The sequence below is a fragment of the Ostrinia nubilalis genome, chromosome 16 (assembly GCF_963855985.1).
Source record: "Ostrinia nubilalis chromosome 16, ilOstNubi1.1, whole genome shotgun sequence".
Lineage (NCBI taxonomy): Eukaryota > Metazoa > Arthropoda > Insecta > Lepidoptera > Crambidae > Ostrinia > Ostrinia nubilalis.
Window position 1 is genome coordinate 13,152,367 of NC_087103.1, and position 18,862 is coordinate 13,171,228.

Genomic DNA, 18,862 nt, shown 5'->3' on the forward strand with positions numbered 1-18,862 from the left:
CATAATATATTTTATTTTACAAGCAAAGAGAATAGCTATCTAAAATCACTTCATTATTTGTCTCATTCGCACATACGCGCCCTCCCTCTAGCCAGGGGACGAACCGTTACCAGTTCCTTAGAAATAGAATCTTCTCATCAAAATATACAGGGGTATGTGGTCAGAGGTTAAAAACTAGAGTGAACTCGAATTTACCATTCATTCTCACTACTAAAATTTTAGCCTACGTATCACTGACGCCATGTATATTATTATGTTCATTTGGATAACATATGGCTAAAATTTAAAATCATACATAATTTATTTCATTGATAAAGTTAACCATAAATAAAAATACTTGGTATGTATACGATAAAATAAAAAACCAGTCATTTTTAATTAATTAAAAATCCATGTTTCAAAAAATTATACATGGAACATGTCTGAACTGAGAGATTTGATTTCTTAAAAGAAATTTATTCTGCTTTTCTTGCTAAAATAAGGAATATAAGACACAATGAGACAATTCTATTTCTGATAATATACCACAACAATTTGAATGATCTACAATTCTACAGGGTGGAAACGATAAGTGATTTCACTCGATTATTTGTAAACTATACCAGACATCGAAAAACTGGTATGTGATCCTGAAACGAAGAGCTCGTTTATCAAACGGTATCAATATAGGTTACAGAATAAACTGGATCTATTCGAAAAATTTATATCACCAGCTTCAAACATTGCATTTTCAGAATCACTTATCAGTTTTTTGATCTTGTTTAGTTTAGAAATAAACGAGGGAGATCACTTGTCGTTTCTACCCTGTATGTATGTAACCAAAGTTCTTACTCTTTTAGAGGGTATGTTAAAATTAACTCTTCATAATCTTCTCCAATGCCAGTCTAAAATACACATCGACTTTTAAAAAATAATGTTTAAGCCGCAAAAAAATACAGGTACGAAAAAATGAAAGCATGCTGTTTATTTTGTCATCTTTGTAAAAACAACAAAATCAACTCACAACAATGTTAACAGCATTGTTGTGTTCCGGCAGTTAGAGGTAAGATAGCCAGTTCCTCCGTGGTTGAGGATTCCGGGTGAAGCTCGCTTCCACCTTCGGCCTGATCGTCACTTACCATCAGGTGAGATACAGGCCAAGAGCTTCCTCGTTGTGGATAAAAAAATAAAAAAAAACTTTTTGCATAACAGCAGTCGTAAATAAATGAGCGTTGCACTAAAACTAAGCTGCTTTTTTCAAAAGTAGACGTGTATTATTTTTTCTGACCCACAGTCCACACGTACAGTAACCGTCAAATTGTTCGTGACACCCAAAGTGGCGAATAATTTGACAACACACCCTTATGCAATTGAAGAATGTTCACTAATTTTGTTTTTTAGCTTTCTGTATTCTCTGTTAAAAATAAAAAATACACGTGAAAGAATTATTTCGATACGTCAATTAGTTTCCAAGATATTGAATTTTAAAAGTGCGGGCGGCGGCCGGCCCGCCATTTTATGCGCGTGACGTCATATTACAGTGACTGGCTCATATTTGTATGGGTGGAATCTTGCAAGCTGAATTAAGACCCACTTCCAGGCAACCGATTAAGCTGAAATTTCGCAAACACATGTGATTTGGATGACCATGCAATATTATGATGACATGGAGCTGATCTGATGATGGAGCTGGAAGGTGGCCATAGGAACTCTATAATAAAACGACTTAAATGCATCGAGTTTGGGCTCGTTCGTTTTGTATTGATGAGTATTTTAATTCTATGTAGTAATCGGGGTCTAATGATGGAGCTGGAAGGTAATTCGCAATAAAACGACAAAATCGCATCAAGTTTGGGTTTGGTTCAATTTCAATTTCTGTGATGGGTCTGGGTGTTAATATGTATAATAAGTTTGTATTTACAAAAAAAAATATTTAAGTATGTTTATATCCGTTTTCCAGTGAGCGGACGCTGTGAATGTACGTCACACGGGGTCACGTGACCGTCGGCGGGACTCAAATTTTAAGCGAACTTTGAATGCCTATAAAATCATAACTACTGGGTATTTTTGAATGAAATAAAAACTAATGTATTTGTAAATGTAAAAGCTTAACTGTAACATAGGTTTCAAGTGATTTTGCATACCTAGTAACATTCTCAATTGTAACAAAGACGTGTTGCGAACTTATTGGTTACTTTGGGTGTCACGAACTGTTTGATGCTGACTGTACCACATTCTCATCCCCGCTATTTCTCCGCTCCGGTCACCAGGCGTCCAAGATAAGGGACACGGTTAAACTTAACGGTTATCCGGCCGATACCTGGCCTGTTTCAATTACATGATCCTGCATCGTTTCAGCCAGCCAAATGACGTCCACTGCTGGACAAAGGCCTCCCCCAAGGTTTTCCACCATGAACGGTCCTGCGCTGCCCGCATCCAGGCTCTTCCCGCGACCTTTACCAGATCGTCGGTCCACCTAGTAGGAGGCCTGCCCACGCTACGTCTTCCAGCCCGTGATCCTGCATATTTACGCTCAACTGTTAGGCTCAACATACACTGCGACTTTTTGCAGCGATTCAGTACCGAAACAGTCGTAAATCTTAAAACAATGATACAATAATGATGTAGACTATCAAATGCGAATTTGTATCGCTACAAAACTTCACCGTGTATAAAGGGCCTTACAAAGAAACGGTTGTCCAGCTTATAACCCAGATATCCAGCTAGGTTAAGTTGGCCTAATAATCTGTTTTTCCGATTCCAAGATCTGGCACCCCTACGGTATTTCCCCTCCTTATTCCAAGACCTAGCAACCCTATGGCTTTCCAAACTTATTCCAAGACCAGCCGGGCTAGGGTGCGCGCCGTCGATACTTTATCGACGTCAAAATGTGTGGGCAAAATCGATAAAATGGCGTGATAACCGCTTATCGTGGCGCGCATCCTAAGCCTACTGTTAACCCTACAGTTTTTCCGTACTTATTCCAAGATCTGGCAACCCAAGTTTTTCCCACATAAGTGGGAATAATCCAAAACCTAGCAATCCTATCCCGCCCGCCGGCCGTCGGACCGCCCTACGCCTTACGAGCTAGTTACAGGGGTATGTACTCCCTTATTTGTTGAAGCGTCTCGTGGTCGGTCGCTTGTATCAGTCGCTCGAAGGTCTCGGGACCCACTTGGCCTTTCAGCGTCTCCAACTGAAATGGAAAAGATATCATTGTGGACTTTTCGATTAATAAACTAATACTAATAGATTGTTTGTACTTGTCAAATATGTCGATTCACTAAAACAGTGATGACATCATTCAGCGAACTCGATTTTGCTAGGTTAAATATGCAGAAATTATGTAGAATAATATAAAGAACATGAAAATTTCTCGTGTTGCGCCCACTTTTCGGAAGGTAGGAGGAGCCTATTCTCGAAGTGGTTGATGATTATCTATACAGATAGTCCAGTAAGGTACCTAGGTCCAAATTAGTCTATCGTTAAATCCTGCTCGACTGGGCAGAGTTCGAAAACCTTCGCGCAGTATCTCAAAACTAATGTATGTACGCTACTTGTAGTTTTGACTCTAAAGCCCGGTCCGTGAGCACGTAGAATTTTGTCCAATGACCCCTAGCTACCCATCCTTATCGCTCGCGCGTAATTATATTGCTGTCGCGACTGTGCGACTGGCACCCGCAGTGAGTGTGCGAGCGCGATAGCAACATAATTACGCGCGAGCGATAAGGATGGGTAGCTAGGGGTCATTGGACAAAATTCCACGTGCTCACGGACCAGACTATAGACACTGTTTATTTTGTTTATGTATTTTGTTATTGGATATAATAAAATAATTGTCTTTGACCAGTGTGTGCTGTTCAGACGTCCTCAACCCGAGTATGCCTGCGTGGGTGACGTGGCAATGGAAATACATTACAATTTATTATTATTATTATGTACACACACACAGTTTTGTTTTTTAAATATTATCTTTTTATTTATAAATATCTTATCACATCTTTTCTACTTCGTCTATATCGTATATTATTATTTTCTACTACGTCTGTATTTACACATAAAATTTATACGTGCACTATTATTATTATTTATGTATGTATATTTTATGCAGTATAGGTTAGTGTCCGTGACTCTCACTCGGCATGGGGCACACTGAAAACCAGCGTCGTGGCTTCCCTCACCGGGGGCCACGGCATATGCTGAGTGGGGTCCCATTGCGATGGGCATCGCTGTGCGACAGGGTGGCACTGCTTAGTTTACTTGCTCATTCATTGTATGTTTTATGTCACCTGTGTCTTATTTGCTTTTTTTTTCATTTTACCTCTTTTGTCTTTTGTGATGTCCAGGCAATAAATGTTTCTTTCTTTCTTTCTAAATAAGAACTTTGTCTCACCTGATGATGCGTAACGGCGCGCAGATCGATCGCGTGGGCGGGATGAGCAGCGGCCAACCGGCGCCGGCGCAGCTCGTGCGGCGAGTCGGGCCTTTCTTTCTTTCTAAATAAGAACTTTGTCTCACCTGATGATGCGTAACGGCGCGCAGATCGATCGCGTGGGCGGGATGAGCAGCGGCCAACCGGCGCCGGCGCAGCTCGTGCGGCGAGTCGGGCGGCGGCGCCTGGCCCCAGCGAGCGGCGCCTCCACGCCCTTCTAGCGGCGACGCCGGTCGCGACCCGGGCGGGGCTACCAGCCCACTGGAATTACGATGTCAGTTAGGGCTATATTTCACCGGGACACCATGGCGGCGCAACCAGTCGCCGGCTACCAACAAAATGTATGCAGCTTTGCGCAACCAAACGGACACCAGGTGAGTAACTCTCTATTAGAGCTGTATACATTTTGTTGGTAGCGGCGACTGGATAGGTTGGTCCGCATTTGCGCAGCGTAACGGCACTGCACGACGCCGCGTCAAATTATTCTTCCAGTCATTTTGTATGGAGTATGTCGCATTATGGCGGCGCTGCAATTTTTGGCGTCGAACCTTAGACCAGGCATACGGCTAGGCAACGTAGTCGTGCAGGAGGATACAAGAAAGAGGGGCAGCCACAGTAGGTAACACAGAGTCGTTCAGGTGATTGCCAGGAACAGGTGCAGCAACCGCAGTTAAGGAACGGCTGGGACGAACAAGGATAGGCGGATCCAGCTCGTAAGCCTTGATAGGGTTACACTGGTTGAGGCGCTCCTTTTCAAGACTTGAAAGCCTGCAGGTAACGAGCCATTGGACGTGGAGAGGGTCATTAATTATACACATATTTTCTACTTTGCCGAACATTTGCACGAGAACGGTTTGTTCAAAACATATAAATTTGGTCTTATTTAGTGCAGGATTAAATGCCCTTCAACCGTCAGGAAGACCACTTTTCGATAGAGTAAGTCCTTTACGCGGTATAACCGGAAAACCGAAAAAGCGCCCCTTTCGGGGGCCCCCACCACTTAATCACAACTCCGTAAGTCGAAAACCTAGGAGAGTCTTTATGGGCAACTAATGAAGCCATTAAAGCACTAAAATCTTTAGTAGGAATTATTTCCGATTTAATTCATTTTTGTGTTTAATTCTACTGGCCTATTAGTCATTATAGGTCAGGAAGTTATCGATAAATCGATAGTAAATTTTTAGGCAAACCTAGTTTCTGGCAGAGAAGAATAGACCCAATCCCACTTCCCGTAGATGTAAAAGGCGACTAAGGATCAAATACGCAAACATAGGGCCTCGCCAAATCGTCGTCAGCATAGTGAATGTAGGTCAAATCGCTGGTAAAATAAAAAGTGCCGACTACTGTACTAGAGGTATCTAAATTACCTGACATTATGAGTTTGGAATGGATAACTTAAATAAATATTAACTTGAAAATAAACTCTAACTCACTCGACATACGTGCCATTGTCCTCCGTCTTCATGACGTCATTCAACACCTCCGTGAGGTTAAGCAGGATTGCTGGGAACCGTTGTAGCACCGTCGGGTTCTGCGTCGTGAGAAGCGCCGCCAAACCGAGACCTAGATGAGAATAATTTCATTAATTTTGATAAATTACGAAAATCCGTATAATAAAATGCATAATGCGGTTAACTATGTACTGTTAATTATGAAAAATCTACTACGTTAAAATAACGGTATCGTTGTGGCCAATAAGATCCTGTTACCTGTTAGTGACATTGACGTATAAATGTCAATGTCACGCTAGAATCAAACGTTAGAATAGAGGGACGCACGAGGACGACTCGTCGCGCTTTTGTGGTAAGTGATGAATTGTATTTAACTTTAAAATAAGGCAGTATAATGTGAAAGTTAAGTATCCAGTGTTTTATTTATGAGAATAGATCTACCGGCCTCTTATAGTACTGATATACCCACCTTGCTTTTTTAATAACACATATTTCAAAATTACAATCTAGGTCTAAGCGATGTATTTTAGTAATACGTTTTTGAAAATTGACATTTGTCACGTGTTTAAATAAATCAAATAAATGTACAACGGTCTTCAACCTATTCAGTTGCTGTAATAGGACATCGCGCTATTAAAGTTCAAGATACGGTTGAATAATTTAGAACTCACCAACAACTTTCCACCTTTCGACCTGCGTGACTAGGTTCATTTTGTCTGTCCAAACGTGTAGAAACCTACAAAGAACATAATTTATCAGTGAACAAAGCAAATTATTAAAAACGTAACATTTTTTTTTGTTCCATGACAATTTTACAGCAACAACGATATGGGACACTATTTACTAGAATTGAGACGATCAACACGAGCAAAGATTTGTATCTTTATACGCTTTTCGCGCTGATATCTTGCGTAGTTTGACTGACAAGTGCTGTCTCGCTTGCACACAATTAGCTAGAGCGAAGTAGAAATCGAAGTCGGAACAAATAAAGCTTCAACCACACCAACGACAGGTCACGCGACCCATGACAGTTCGCGCGACCTGTCATTCGCCTATGATCGCGCCGTGATAACGCCGATGGCGATCTGCACGCGTTGGTGTGGTTGAACCATAAAGCATATTTTGGCCTGTTCATCTCCGCGAGTTTGCATCGAAAACAAAACATGCGGGACGGCACCTACTGGGATATTTAATCGACAGGACACTCAAGAACGAGCATTGACGCACACACGTGTATTCTTCACCCATTTGCATTGTAAAGACAATAAACTATGTATGTGAAAACGGTGGTGTAATTAATACTGTACAGTATTTTAACTGCCTGAATAATTAGAAACACAAAATATAATTCATGCTTAATCATGTATTTCCTCCGCCATTTTCCGCAGTTTGGCACCTCACGTCACACATCATTTTACCGAAGTCAGCCCTATGGCTTCGGCGCAGTACCGATCACTGACGTTTGTCAACAAAATGGTGTTCGACTCTTGAGACAAGCTAAATTACACCATATTGTTAATGACATTGAGCATACATTTTTTTAAATACCTTCGCGAAGTAAAACTTCTGTACGTAGTACTTATTATTATTCTGTGGTAATACCCAAAGCTCAAGATCACCCAAAGAGCGATGGAGCGTGCTATGCTCGGAGTTTCCCTGTGTGATCGAATCAGAAATGAGGAGATCCGTAGGAGAACCAGAGTGACTGACATAGCCTGCAGAATCACTAAAATCAAGTGGCAGTGGGCGGGGCACATAGCTCGAAGAGCTGATGGCCACTGGGGCAGGAAAGTTCTTGAGTGGCGACCACGAGCTGGAAGACGTAGCGTGGGCAGGCCTCATACTAGGTGGACCGACGATATGGTGAAGGTAGCGGGAGGTGCCTGGATGCGAGCGGCGCAGGACCGGTCTTTGTGGAAATCCTTGGGGGAGGCCTTTGTCCAGCAGTGGACGTCTTTCGGCTGAAACGACAATGACGAGTAATACTAACCTGGCCAGAACTTTAGCCGGGTCCGAGTCATACTCCACCAGTCCGACTGACGCCTCTTGTATCGCCTTGTAGAATAACTCAGAGGATAGCAGGATCACCCGCGATACTAAGCACAGCTGCACTGATAGGACCATTGGAAGGTCGTTGGTATCTAGTAGTAAACTGCAACAAATAAGGGTATGTTTAGGGAAAATTTATATTTACACTCGGCATCAAATAAATCGCACCTCCCGCGACAAGCACTTATCAAACGAATGCATCCCCACTTCCCACCAACGTTGGTACCATTTGAAAGCCTAGTTCTAAACTTCATTTCATTAAAGGAAAGGTTTTTACCCCAAAAATGTGTCTTTACAAGGATCCAGAGTCACTTCTTCCAAAATAGGTAAGTTACGCTATAGCCCTTTTTTATGACTATAAAACTGTTAAGTTGGGATTAATCGCTATCCATCTGTTAAAGAGGACACGTGAGATCTTTATTTGGTTTTATAACCATAAAAATTGGTCTAATTGATCCCAGAGGTGAGCCCAAAGTGAGGTCTATTTTCAAGTCACATTTATGGTATATGTTAATTATTTATTTAGAAATGAAATGTATTTTTCTTTAAGGATATTTATTGGGCTTTCAAATAACACCAATATTGTTGGGGTACCATGATTGTGTCAGAAGAAAATCTTTAAAGTTCGCGCCGCGGAAGGTGCGGTTATTTATTTGATGTTGGGTGTATAATGGGGGCTCGAAGGCTTATTTTTCCTATTAGGGCGACAGGACCATTGGGAAATCGTTGCTGAGGTGAGGGGAATTGGCAGTTATAATAGAGGCTCTATGGTTTATTTTTGCATAAACAGCTCTGAAAATAGTAAGATCATTCGCGATACTAAACACAGCTGCACTGATAGGACCATTGGGAGGTCGTTGCTGTCTAGCAGTAAACTGGAACAAATAAAGGTATGTTTAGGGAAAATTGATATTTATAATGGAGGCTAGAAGGTTTATTTTTCCTATTAGGGTGACAGGACCATTGGGAGGTCGTTGCTATCAAGGAGTAAACTGGAACAAAATGGTTAAGGCGAGAATTGGCATTTATAATAGAGGCTCTAAGGTTTATTTTTGCTTAAACAGTTCCAAGGAGAGCAGGATCACTCGCGATACTAAGCACAGCTGCACTGATAGGACCATTCGGAGGTCGTTGCTGTATAGGAGTAAACTGGAACAAATGGTTGGGGTGAATTTAGGGGGGTTTTCAAGGAGTTTGGTATTTATGGCAATGAATTGCAGGCTTTAAAACATATTGCTTTAGTTATTAGTTTAGTAAGCAAGGCAGCATGGTTTGAAAATAATCTTTGTACTAAGAAAAATAAACAATTTTTATTTGTTTAAACTATCCGAAGTCTGGAACGAGTGTCTATGTGTACTCACATTAAATTATAGCATTGAGATTTTAAATCATATTGTATTGTGATTATCTAAAAATTAAATCAAATCAACGTTATGAAATTGCTGTAAAATGATCTTGTAGCATACCACACAAAAAAACATATAAAAAACAGCGTTAACCTTTAACTATGGACGTCGGGTCTCAGAGGCCCACCCCCCTTTTCAATTTCTCGGTTTAAACACCTTCCCGCCACGTGCTGCTCTCGACCATCTCAGTAGCTTCAGTTTTAACTGTGTTAGGACCGAGGAGGCATAAAAACGCGTTTTCCGGCACTCATTACGTGAGTAGTAGTAGTAGCCCATTCAAAATTTTATCGAGGTCTGGGAGACCCGATGACTATAATTTCCATACAAACATACTTGTATGGATGTGACTTGTCAACTATAATTTTTTTATAGTATATCATTATAATATGTTGTAAATTGTTTTAGTTTAAGAATACATAATGGTAGAAAGTATCTGAGTACATCAGCTATATTATTAGCCCAACTATCTAAGTAACATTCCAGAAGTAAGGTTTTACTTGTAGACGATCCTTCTTTTGAGTTTAGATGTCTTAGAAGGTAGGTACTATTGCTGCCGATTCCGATTCTGAATGGTGTTTATTTTGCCTATCAAAGCTCTCAAAGAAAGATGACACATGCCTGTAGAGATAATTTGTCTTTAGTGTTCTAGGCCACTGTTTATAATTTTTGTAAGTTTAACCCTTGTCAAAATTTTTGTTTTATGTCTTTCAGAAATTCTGTTTATGTTTTTATGTTACACGGTTATTAATTAGCAAGGAAAAAAATATTAGTTTGATTTATTATTAATCGACTGTAATTAAGGAGCCTATATGTGATGCTAAGTCAATTAACACTGAAAAATGTCTATGTTTTTTAAATTTGCCAAAAAATAATTAAATAATGATTAAAAATTGATTACATTTACTACTAAATCCTTTATTATTAAGTTATTAGATATATATCAACTCTTTGATAAATTCAAATTGGTTCAGATATGAAATTATGAAGAATTTTAGATAGGGGTCTGTGAGACCCGACGTCCATGGGAGTGTGATTATTTTTTCACGACTATAGTTAAAGGTTAATAAAATCAATCGAAGCCAATACTCACTGTATAACCCTAATCAGTATCGGCCATATGACCTTCACTCCCAAGAACGCGTTCCGCTCCGGAAACGTCACGCTGATGCAAATCTCCGCCATTTTCAACACGGTAATCACTCCTTCTGTCCGCATGTCTGCTAGTAACTCGTCTAGGAGGGCCATGCACTTCCCTCCAGGGCCAAGGAGGAACTCTTCTGGGCAGAGGAGTGTGTAGGCTTGCATTATGTAGACCACGATTCGGAGGTGCTCGGAAGACTGTTCTGTGGGCGATAGAATAAATCAAAATCAAAAATATTTATTCAGTTTAGACCACAAGTGGCACTTATGAACGTCAAAATGTAGTAAAAAATAAAAAAGAAACGGTAGCCCTTATGGGGCACTTTACATGTCTCCTTATCTTTTGGGCCCTACCAGCGCTTCGAGACAAAACATATGGCAATAAGGACTTCAATATGTGTTTGGATATTTTATTTAGCGCTGTCTAGTCTTAAATTGAGTAAAGCTGTATAGTGAGAATCGGACAAGATTTAATGCTATTTTTGTTAATTATGAATACTTTACATAGAGAATTAGAAATACATGGAAATCACCTACATAGATCAATACAAATAAATATTTTTCTGTGAACATTAATGTTTGTATAAAAAGTTAAAAAACATGATTTTTTTCTTCTAGTGACTTCTCCGCAGTTCTGGTAAATTCTGCCGACACTCAGGAGATGTATGGGTTGCCTGATTGTTATGGCATCGTAAATCGTCCCTCGCATGACTAACTATATCCTATCTCAGTCTTTTGGCGATTTGATAACTCAAGTCCTAACGGACTACAAATTTTTTCCTGCTTCCATTGTCTACGATTTTCTCTAACTCACGTATTATGTACCTATTTTTCCTCCCACGAGGTCCGTAAAGTATAAACAGAACTAAATTTGAAATGACCTAACTGAAAACCCGTGGTTTTGAGAAAGTGGCAAAACTGAGATATAAGAGAGTTAGTCATGCGAGAGACGAAATATTATCAATTCCACCGTGTAAAAAATAGGACCCTAATCGATAAAAAGAGATAGTACTTTGTAGGTGAATACAAGGATAGATTCTTAGCACTGAGTTAACTGAATTGAACTTTTTAATTTTATACCCCCTACTTTATTCTCAGTTTGGCCCTAAGGTTGACTGGAGGAAAATGCCGAAAGGCATTAAGTCCGCCTTATGTACACCGTTCTATGTCCATATAAGTTTAAAATAATAAATAAATAAACTTTATTGCGTAGTAATAAGACTCGATATTTCTTTAATATGTTTGCGTAATGATCCTTCAGTCGTGTTCGGTAGCACATACAGTTCGCCAAGAGATTGTGATAATGAACTTACCCAATATCGGATAAAGATTATCAGCCAGCTGCAGTAAGGGCGGGTCGGCCACTTGCGACGTCTCCAATATGGCCAGCCATAGCTCTAAAGCATCTTCAAGAAGATACACGTGTGCCGGTTCCGATAGCTTGGTGGACTCGTTTACAACGCTCAGGATCCATGGTCGGATGGTGGGAGAACATTCGCCTAGCGCCTGGAAGGAAAATTGTATTGTGTATCTTTTATACAGTAACAAAGTAAGTGATAAAATATTTAGGTACCGTTATATCGTCAATCCATCATGGTTAGAGCACAGTCGTGTTATCTAAATGACTAGCTAGTCTGGTCTGTGAGCACGTAGAATTATGTCTAATGACCCCAAGGTACCCATCCTTATCGCTCGCGCGTAATTATGTTGCTATCGCGCTCGCACACTCACTGTGGGTGCCAGTTACACAGTCGCGACAGCAACATAATTACGCGCGAGCGATAAGGATGGGTAGCTAGGGGTCATTGGACAAAATTCTACGTGCTCACAGACCGGGCTTTAGATACCCAGCTTAAGTCCCTAGTTCGGCAGGCTATTATGGGTATTGTGTTTATAAGACCCTATGGACAGTTTTTAATGATAAATGGTTTATTGAAATGCGTCATGGACTGATGATATTGATATTCGTATTCGTCGATGGACTAGTTACACTAATCATGATAGTCCGATGAGCCACAAGAAAAGTTACGAAAAATGACAGAAAATTTATGATATCAGCGTCATAAAAGGTCATTAACCACAGCGGAAGGCATTTTAAAGAGTTTCAAACATGCGCAGACTGCCGATGACAGCCGGAAAAAGTCGACAGACACCGAAAGCGCACTCGAAAGTACATTGCCCTCACGAGCACTGCAACAAACCGCTCCGAAGACACATTATTCTTTGATTCGGACCACAGCTGAAGACCTGAAAGTTTCAAACGCGCGCTAACAGCCGATGACAGCCGGAAAAAGCCGATAGCGCCCGAACACGCGCTCGAAAGTTCATGCCATCGCAAGCGATGCAGAAAAAAGCTCAGCGCTTGCCTTTTGCTAATAGTATCGCTGCAGCTCCGCGCAACATCGAAGCTGATAGTGCCCGAACGCGCGCCCTAAAGTTCATTGCACTCGCGAGCGGTGCAGAAAAATGTTCAGCGCTGTCGTCGTTTCAGCCAAATGACGTCCACTGCTGGACAAAGACCTCCCCCAAGGTTTTCCACAATGAACGGTCCTGCGCTGCCCGCATCCAGGCTCTTCCCGCGACCTTTACCGGATCGTCGGTCCACCTAGTAGGAGACCTGCCCACGCTACGTCTTCCAGCCCGTGGTCGCCACTCGAGAACTTTCCTGCCCTAACGGCCATCGTCTCTACGAGCTATGTGCCCCGCCCACTGCCACTTGATTTTAGCAATTCTGCGAGCTATGTCGGTTACTTTGGTTCTCCTGCGGATCTCCTCATTTCTGATTCGATCACGCAGGGAAACTCCGAGCATAGTCCGCTCCATCGCCCTTTGCGTGACCTTGAGCCTTCTTATAAGGCACATAGTAAGCGACCACGTCTCAGATCCGTATACCATCACTGGCAATACTCAGCGCTGTATTGCAGCACAAAATTTACCTTCAGAAGATGATGTATGGCTGCAAGCGCAGCTGCTCGCAGCATTTTATGATGCACAGACGCCGCGTATCCCCACAGCTGTGGTAGGTACGCGAACAGAAGACGTGCGCTTGCTACTCGAAAAACGATAGAAAATGCATATTCAAGCTGTCTTTGAAGGTCAGCCGAAGGTGTATGAAGGAGGAAGGAGCTTCAAACATGCCCTGATAGCCGATGACAACCGAAAAAAGATGAAAGAGCCCGAACGCTTGTTGCCGTAGCATCAAAAGATCATTGACCTGATGCCCGAAGACACTCGGTATGCGGGCGCTGCAATAATTTGCTTCGAAGACACCCGACATTAGCCGAAGATACCCGACATTAGCCGAGGCTACTCGTACTCACACATACCTTCAGCAAATGATGTATGGCTGCAAGCGCGGCTGCTCGTAGCATATTATGATGCGCAGACGCCGCGTGTCCCCACAGCTGGGGTAGGTAAGCGAACAGAAGACGTGCGCTTGCTCCTCGAAAAACGATAGAAAATGCATATTCAAGCTGTCTTTGAAGGTCAGTCGAAGGTGTATGAAGGAGGAAGGAGCTTCAAACGCGCCCTGACAGCCGATGACAACCGAAAAAAGACGAAAGAGCACGAACGCAGCATCGAAAGGTCATTGACTTCACGTCCGAAGACGCTCGGGATCAGAGCGCTGCAATAATAAGATACCCGACATTAGCCGAGATCGCACGAACTCACACATACCTTCAGTAGATGATGTATAGCCGCAAGCGCAACTGCTCGCAGCATATTATGATGCGCAGACGCCGCGTGTCCCCATAACTGGGGTAGGTACGCGAACAGAAGACCTGTGCTTGCTATTCGAAAAACGATAGAAAATGCATATTCAAGCTGTCTTTGAAGGTCAGCCGAAGGTGTATGAAGGAGGAAGGAGCTTCAAACGTGCCATGTTAGCCGATGACAACCGAAAAAAGACGAAGGAGCACGAACGCCCATCGACGCATCATCGAAAGGCCATTGACTTCACGTCCGAAGACGCTCGGGATCAGAGCGCTGCAATAATAAGATATCCGACATTAGCCGAGGTCACCCGAACTCACACATACCTTCAGTAGATGATGTATAGCTGCAAGCGCAGCTGCTCGCAGCATAATATTATGATGGGCAGACGCCGCGTGTCCCACAACTGTGGTAGGTACGCGAAAAGAAGACCGGTGCTTGCTACTCGAATAAAGATAGAAAATGCATGGTCTCGTTCTCTTTGAAAGTCACTAACTCGTGAGTTTCAAACGCGGCCTGACAGCCGATGACAACCGAAAAAAGACGAAGGAGCACGAACGCCCATCACCGCAGCATCGAAAGGCCATTGACCTCTCACTTATAGACACTCGGGATGCGAGCGCTGCAATAATAAGCTCCGAAGATACCCGACATTAGCCGAAGTTGCCCAAACACATGCATACCTTCAGTAGATGATGTATAGCTGCAAGCGTAGCTGCCCGCAGCATATTATGATGTACAGACGCTGCGTGTTCCCACAGCTGGGGTAGGTGCGCGAACAGAAGACGTGCGCTTGCTACTCGAAAAACGATAGAAAATAGAAAATGCATATTCAAGCTGTGTTTGAAGGTCAGCCGAAGGTGTATGAAGGAGGAAGGAGCCGCACACGCACCCTGACAGCCGATGACAACCGAAAAAGGACGAAGGAGCACGAACGCAGCATCGAAAGGTCATTGACTTCACGTCCGAAGACGCTCGGGATCAGAGCGCTGCAATAATAAGATACCCGACATTAGCCGAGGTCACCCGAACTCACACATACCTTCAGTAGATGATGTATAGCTGCAAGCGCGGCTGCTCGCAGCATATTATGGTGCGCAGACGCCGCGTGTCCCCATAACTGGGGTAAGTACGCAAACAAAGCGCCTGTGCCACCTCCACGTGCCACGTGCGCGCCGCAGCGTTCCATTATGTAAGACACCACGTGTAGTACGTGCATCTTCGTGTCACACTCTTCGGACTCCACCTGGGAAGAAAAAATCAAAAATATTTATTCAGTTCAGACCACAAGTGGCACTTATGAACGTCAAAATATAGTAAATAATAATAATAAAAAAGAAAAAGGTAGCCCTTGTGGGGCACTTTACATGTCTCCTTATCTTTTGAAGAACAAGTTAGATAGAAAACACAGCTTACAAATTAATTTTACCGGAAAGCATTTACATTCAAATCAGTAAATAATGTTGGTCGGACTGGCAGACTTTCGCGCGGAACGCGGAACGCGGGTTCGGTCCCCGCCGCCGCTCGACTATTGTGGTGAGCTCACTCGTGACACAAGCATATTTAGCTGAGTACGGGGAGTTCAATAACAAATTACTAATAATCTTTTAAAATAAAAAAAAATGTTAGCAATACTATCCACGGTCGAATGCATGCAATCTTCACATGAAGTTATTTTGCATGTTTGCTATACAAAATTCGTCGCCACTGTAGACACAGTTTGGTTTTTACGCAAGATGCAAGAAATTGACAATTGACGATAGCGTGCTGTATACGTGGACGGTCTTAATCTTGGATATTATCAAACTAAGTTTACAAGAGCCCTTCTTTTATTTAATGCCAAGCCAACGCAAAAGAAAACAACTGAGCATCAAGAAACAAAACTCACCAACAACTCGTAAAGCGCTGCGATCGCGTGCGGCGCATACGGTGCGAACTGTTTCACGTCGAAGTTGAAGTCGTCTATCGTGCTTCGCAGCGCTTCGGCCGCTGCTAGCTTCACTGCCGCGTCCTCGTCTGGCCTCGAGAGAGGTTCTAACAGCGCTTAAAAACCGAACTTTAACAAATACAACTTACCAACAACTCGTAAAGCGCTGCGATCGCGTGAGGCGCATACGGTGCGAACTGTTTCACGTCGAAGTTGAAGTCGTCTATCGTGCTTCGCAGCGCTTCGGCCGCTGCTAGCTTCACTGCCGCGTCCTCGTCTGGCCTCGAGAGAGGTTCCAGCAGTGCTTAAAAACTAAACCTCAACAAAGAAAACTCACCAACAACTCGTAAAGCGCTGCGATCGCGTGCGGCGCATACGGTGCGAACTGTTTCACGTCGAAGTTGAAGTCGTCTATCGTGCTTCGCAGCGCTTCAGCCGCTGCTAGCTTCACTGCTGCGTCCTCGTCTGGCCTCGAAAGAGGTTCTAGCAGTGCTTCGTACATCGCTGGCCGGAGCGATTGAGACGCTCGGACTCCACACCATTGACCTGTTTAGTAAATAAAATATTTTTAAAGCTGGGAGATCTAATTTCATAAATGAAACACTGTACATTTAAGACTATTCAGCTGTGCTACTCCGAAACGATATTTACGTAGTTTCTGAATTTGGGTCTATCTGTCACAGTCGCTCATGTAGGCATCTCGCTTTGCGTGAGAGGGATGGCAACATTCGAAACTTCGGATAACCTTTTTGGGAGTAAGCCCGCTTGCATTTCCTCTTAGATTATTTTGAATACTGACACTTGACAGCAGTCTATTGGTCATTCACAAAATATAATATTTCGACGTTTAGTTATTCACACTAAATTGTACATCAAATTGGTAAACTGTACTTACCAATCAACTGGCAGACTCGTCTCCTAATAATTCTGTAGTTATTGTCCTTTATTTTCAACTCTTGGCTTAGCACATTTGTAAACCATTCGTCAAAGTCAACCTGCAAACAAAATATGTCCTCAATATCGTCAACAATATGGTGCAATTTAGCTTGCCTCAGAGTCGCGCACCGTTTCGTTTAGAGATGAGACGTATTTACTAGAACAGATCCACACACTAGGTATTTTACAGTACTAGGCGGCACCTATTCCAATTTTTTAAATACTTGATCCACCTAGTATTTTATAAATTACACGATTTCCGACCCTACCACCAAAGTAATAGAGGTTATTATTGCGTAATCCGTAGTCGTGTATTACGCGCACCTTGTATTTCTCGCTAAGCTTATGTGCGAACGTAGAGATTCACTCCGTCTCTGTCTGACCAAACAAATTTAAGCGCGACGAAGCAAACGCACACAAACGTAGTCTAACCATATTCATGTATGTAAGAAAAAATATGTAAATATTTTTAAATTCAAATTCAAATATTTATTTGCACAATTTTGGGTTATGTAATTGATATCTTTTAAATACGCCAACTTTTAAGTTGACAGTCCTAAGCCTGTTGAAGTATGAAGGGAGGAATTATTATTCAATTTCAAATTGCATTATTCATACTACGGTTGTATCTTTAAAAAAAAATGTATTTTAAAGTCATATTACGTGGATTAGTCCGCACTAGTCGCGTCAAGTATGCCAAATTACTACGTACTAGGTGGAATAGGTATTTGGATCGAGTATTAATAAATACTAGGAATAGGTGCACCCAGTATCAAATTTACCTAGTATAACCCATCTCTAGTTTCGTTTACATACTAGATAAATCCACTGCAAGCGAATTTCACTCATATTACTTGAGAAATCGTTTCAAAATACACTGAACCTATTCAGTGATCAGTCACTGCTCGCTCGTGAATTTCTTGCGGATTGCCATGCCGGCGTGGCCACCGCGCGTGTTTGTTTTCGATGCCTCCTCGGGAGATTATTATTATGGGCCTAGTTTATATTACTATAGTCTGGTCCGTGAGCACGTAGAATTTTGTCCAATGACCCCTAGCTACCCATCCTTATCGCACGCGCGTAATTATGTTGCTATCGCGCTCGCACACTCACTGCGGGTGCCAGTCGCACAGTCGCGACAGCAATATAATTACGCGCGAGCGATAAGGATGGGTAGCTAGGGGTCATTGGACAAAATTCTACGTGCTCACGGACCGGGCTTTACACAGTACTCACGTCGTCATACAAGTCGAAGGCGGCCAGCCCGACCGCGTTGTATATGGCGTCGGTCTTCAGTATGGCGGGCAGGTCGTCCGGCGATATCTGCTGCTGTTGAAGCGACGCCAGCAACCGTACTAGCTATGGAGCTAGTACAGGTACTATGGAGCTAGTACAAGTACTATGGAGTATACTCACGTCGTCATACAAGTCGAAGGCGGCCAACCCGACCGCGTTGTACTATATGGCGTCCTCAGATCATAGAAAGGGAATAGATATGAACTCGCGCGTAACTACAACGAGAACCAGTGTCCCCAAATTTCCCCCACCACAGCTCCCACACACACATTCAACTGTGTAAAAACAAAGCGACTGAGAGTCTACGACAACAGGCTCAAAATTGCTATGATTGGCCATAGGCACGTCACGCACACTTTGAAAAAAGCAATTAGAGAGAAGAAAGATAAAATGGAGTCGATAAGATATCGATACTTTAAATCCTTGGGGGCAAGGCTCGAAACTGGTTTGAAAAGTGCTTATGTATGAAAACCGTTTTATTACTATACGTTATTATTATGTTCTTTAACGATTTTTGCATAAAGGAGTCAGT

General features: G+C 42.5%; 1 protein-coding gene and 1 long non-coding RNA gene across 2 annotated transcripts in view; both read right to left on the minus strand.

The window, feature by feature from the left end:
* Positions 1-4,368: 4,368 nt before the first annotated feature.
* LOC135079561 (uncharacterized) overlaps positions 4,369-18,862 on the minus strand; it is a 38,769-nt gene continuing 24,275 nt past the window's right edge. The window contains exons 32-39 of the mRNA XM_063974213.1: positions 16,060-16,214; positions 15,214-15,417; positions 11,771-11,963; positions 10,408-10,660; positions 7,853-8,014; positions 6,534-6,598; positions 5,845-5,974; positions 4,369-4,672 (exon numbers count right to left, since the gene is read on the minus strand). Of these exons, the coding sequence (XP_063830283.1) occupies positions 4,369-4,672; positions 5,845-5,974; positions 6,534-6,598; positions 7,853-8,014; positions 10,408-10,660; positions 11,771-11,963; positions 15,214-15,417; positions 16,060-16,214 (1,466 nt within the window). The remainder of the gene's footprint in view (positions 4,673-5,844; positions 5,975-6,533; positions 6,599-7,852; positions 8,015-10,407; positions 10,661-11,770; positions 11,964-15,213; positions 15,418-16,059; positions 16,215-18,862) is intronic.
* LOC135079454 (uncharacterized) lies at positions 16,439-18,398 on the minus strand. Its single transcript, XR_010258803.1, has 3 exons — positions 18,271-18,398; positions 16,994-17,093; positions 16,439-16,644 (listed from the first exon to the last, which is right to left on the minus strand). It is a non-coding gene; the product is annotated as an uncharacterized LOC135079454 (long non-coding RNA).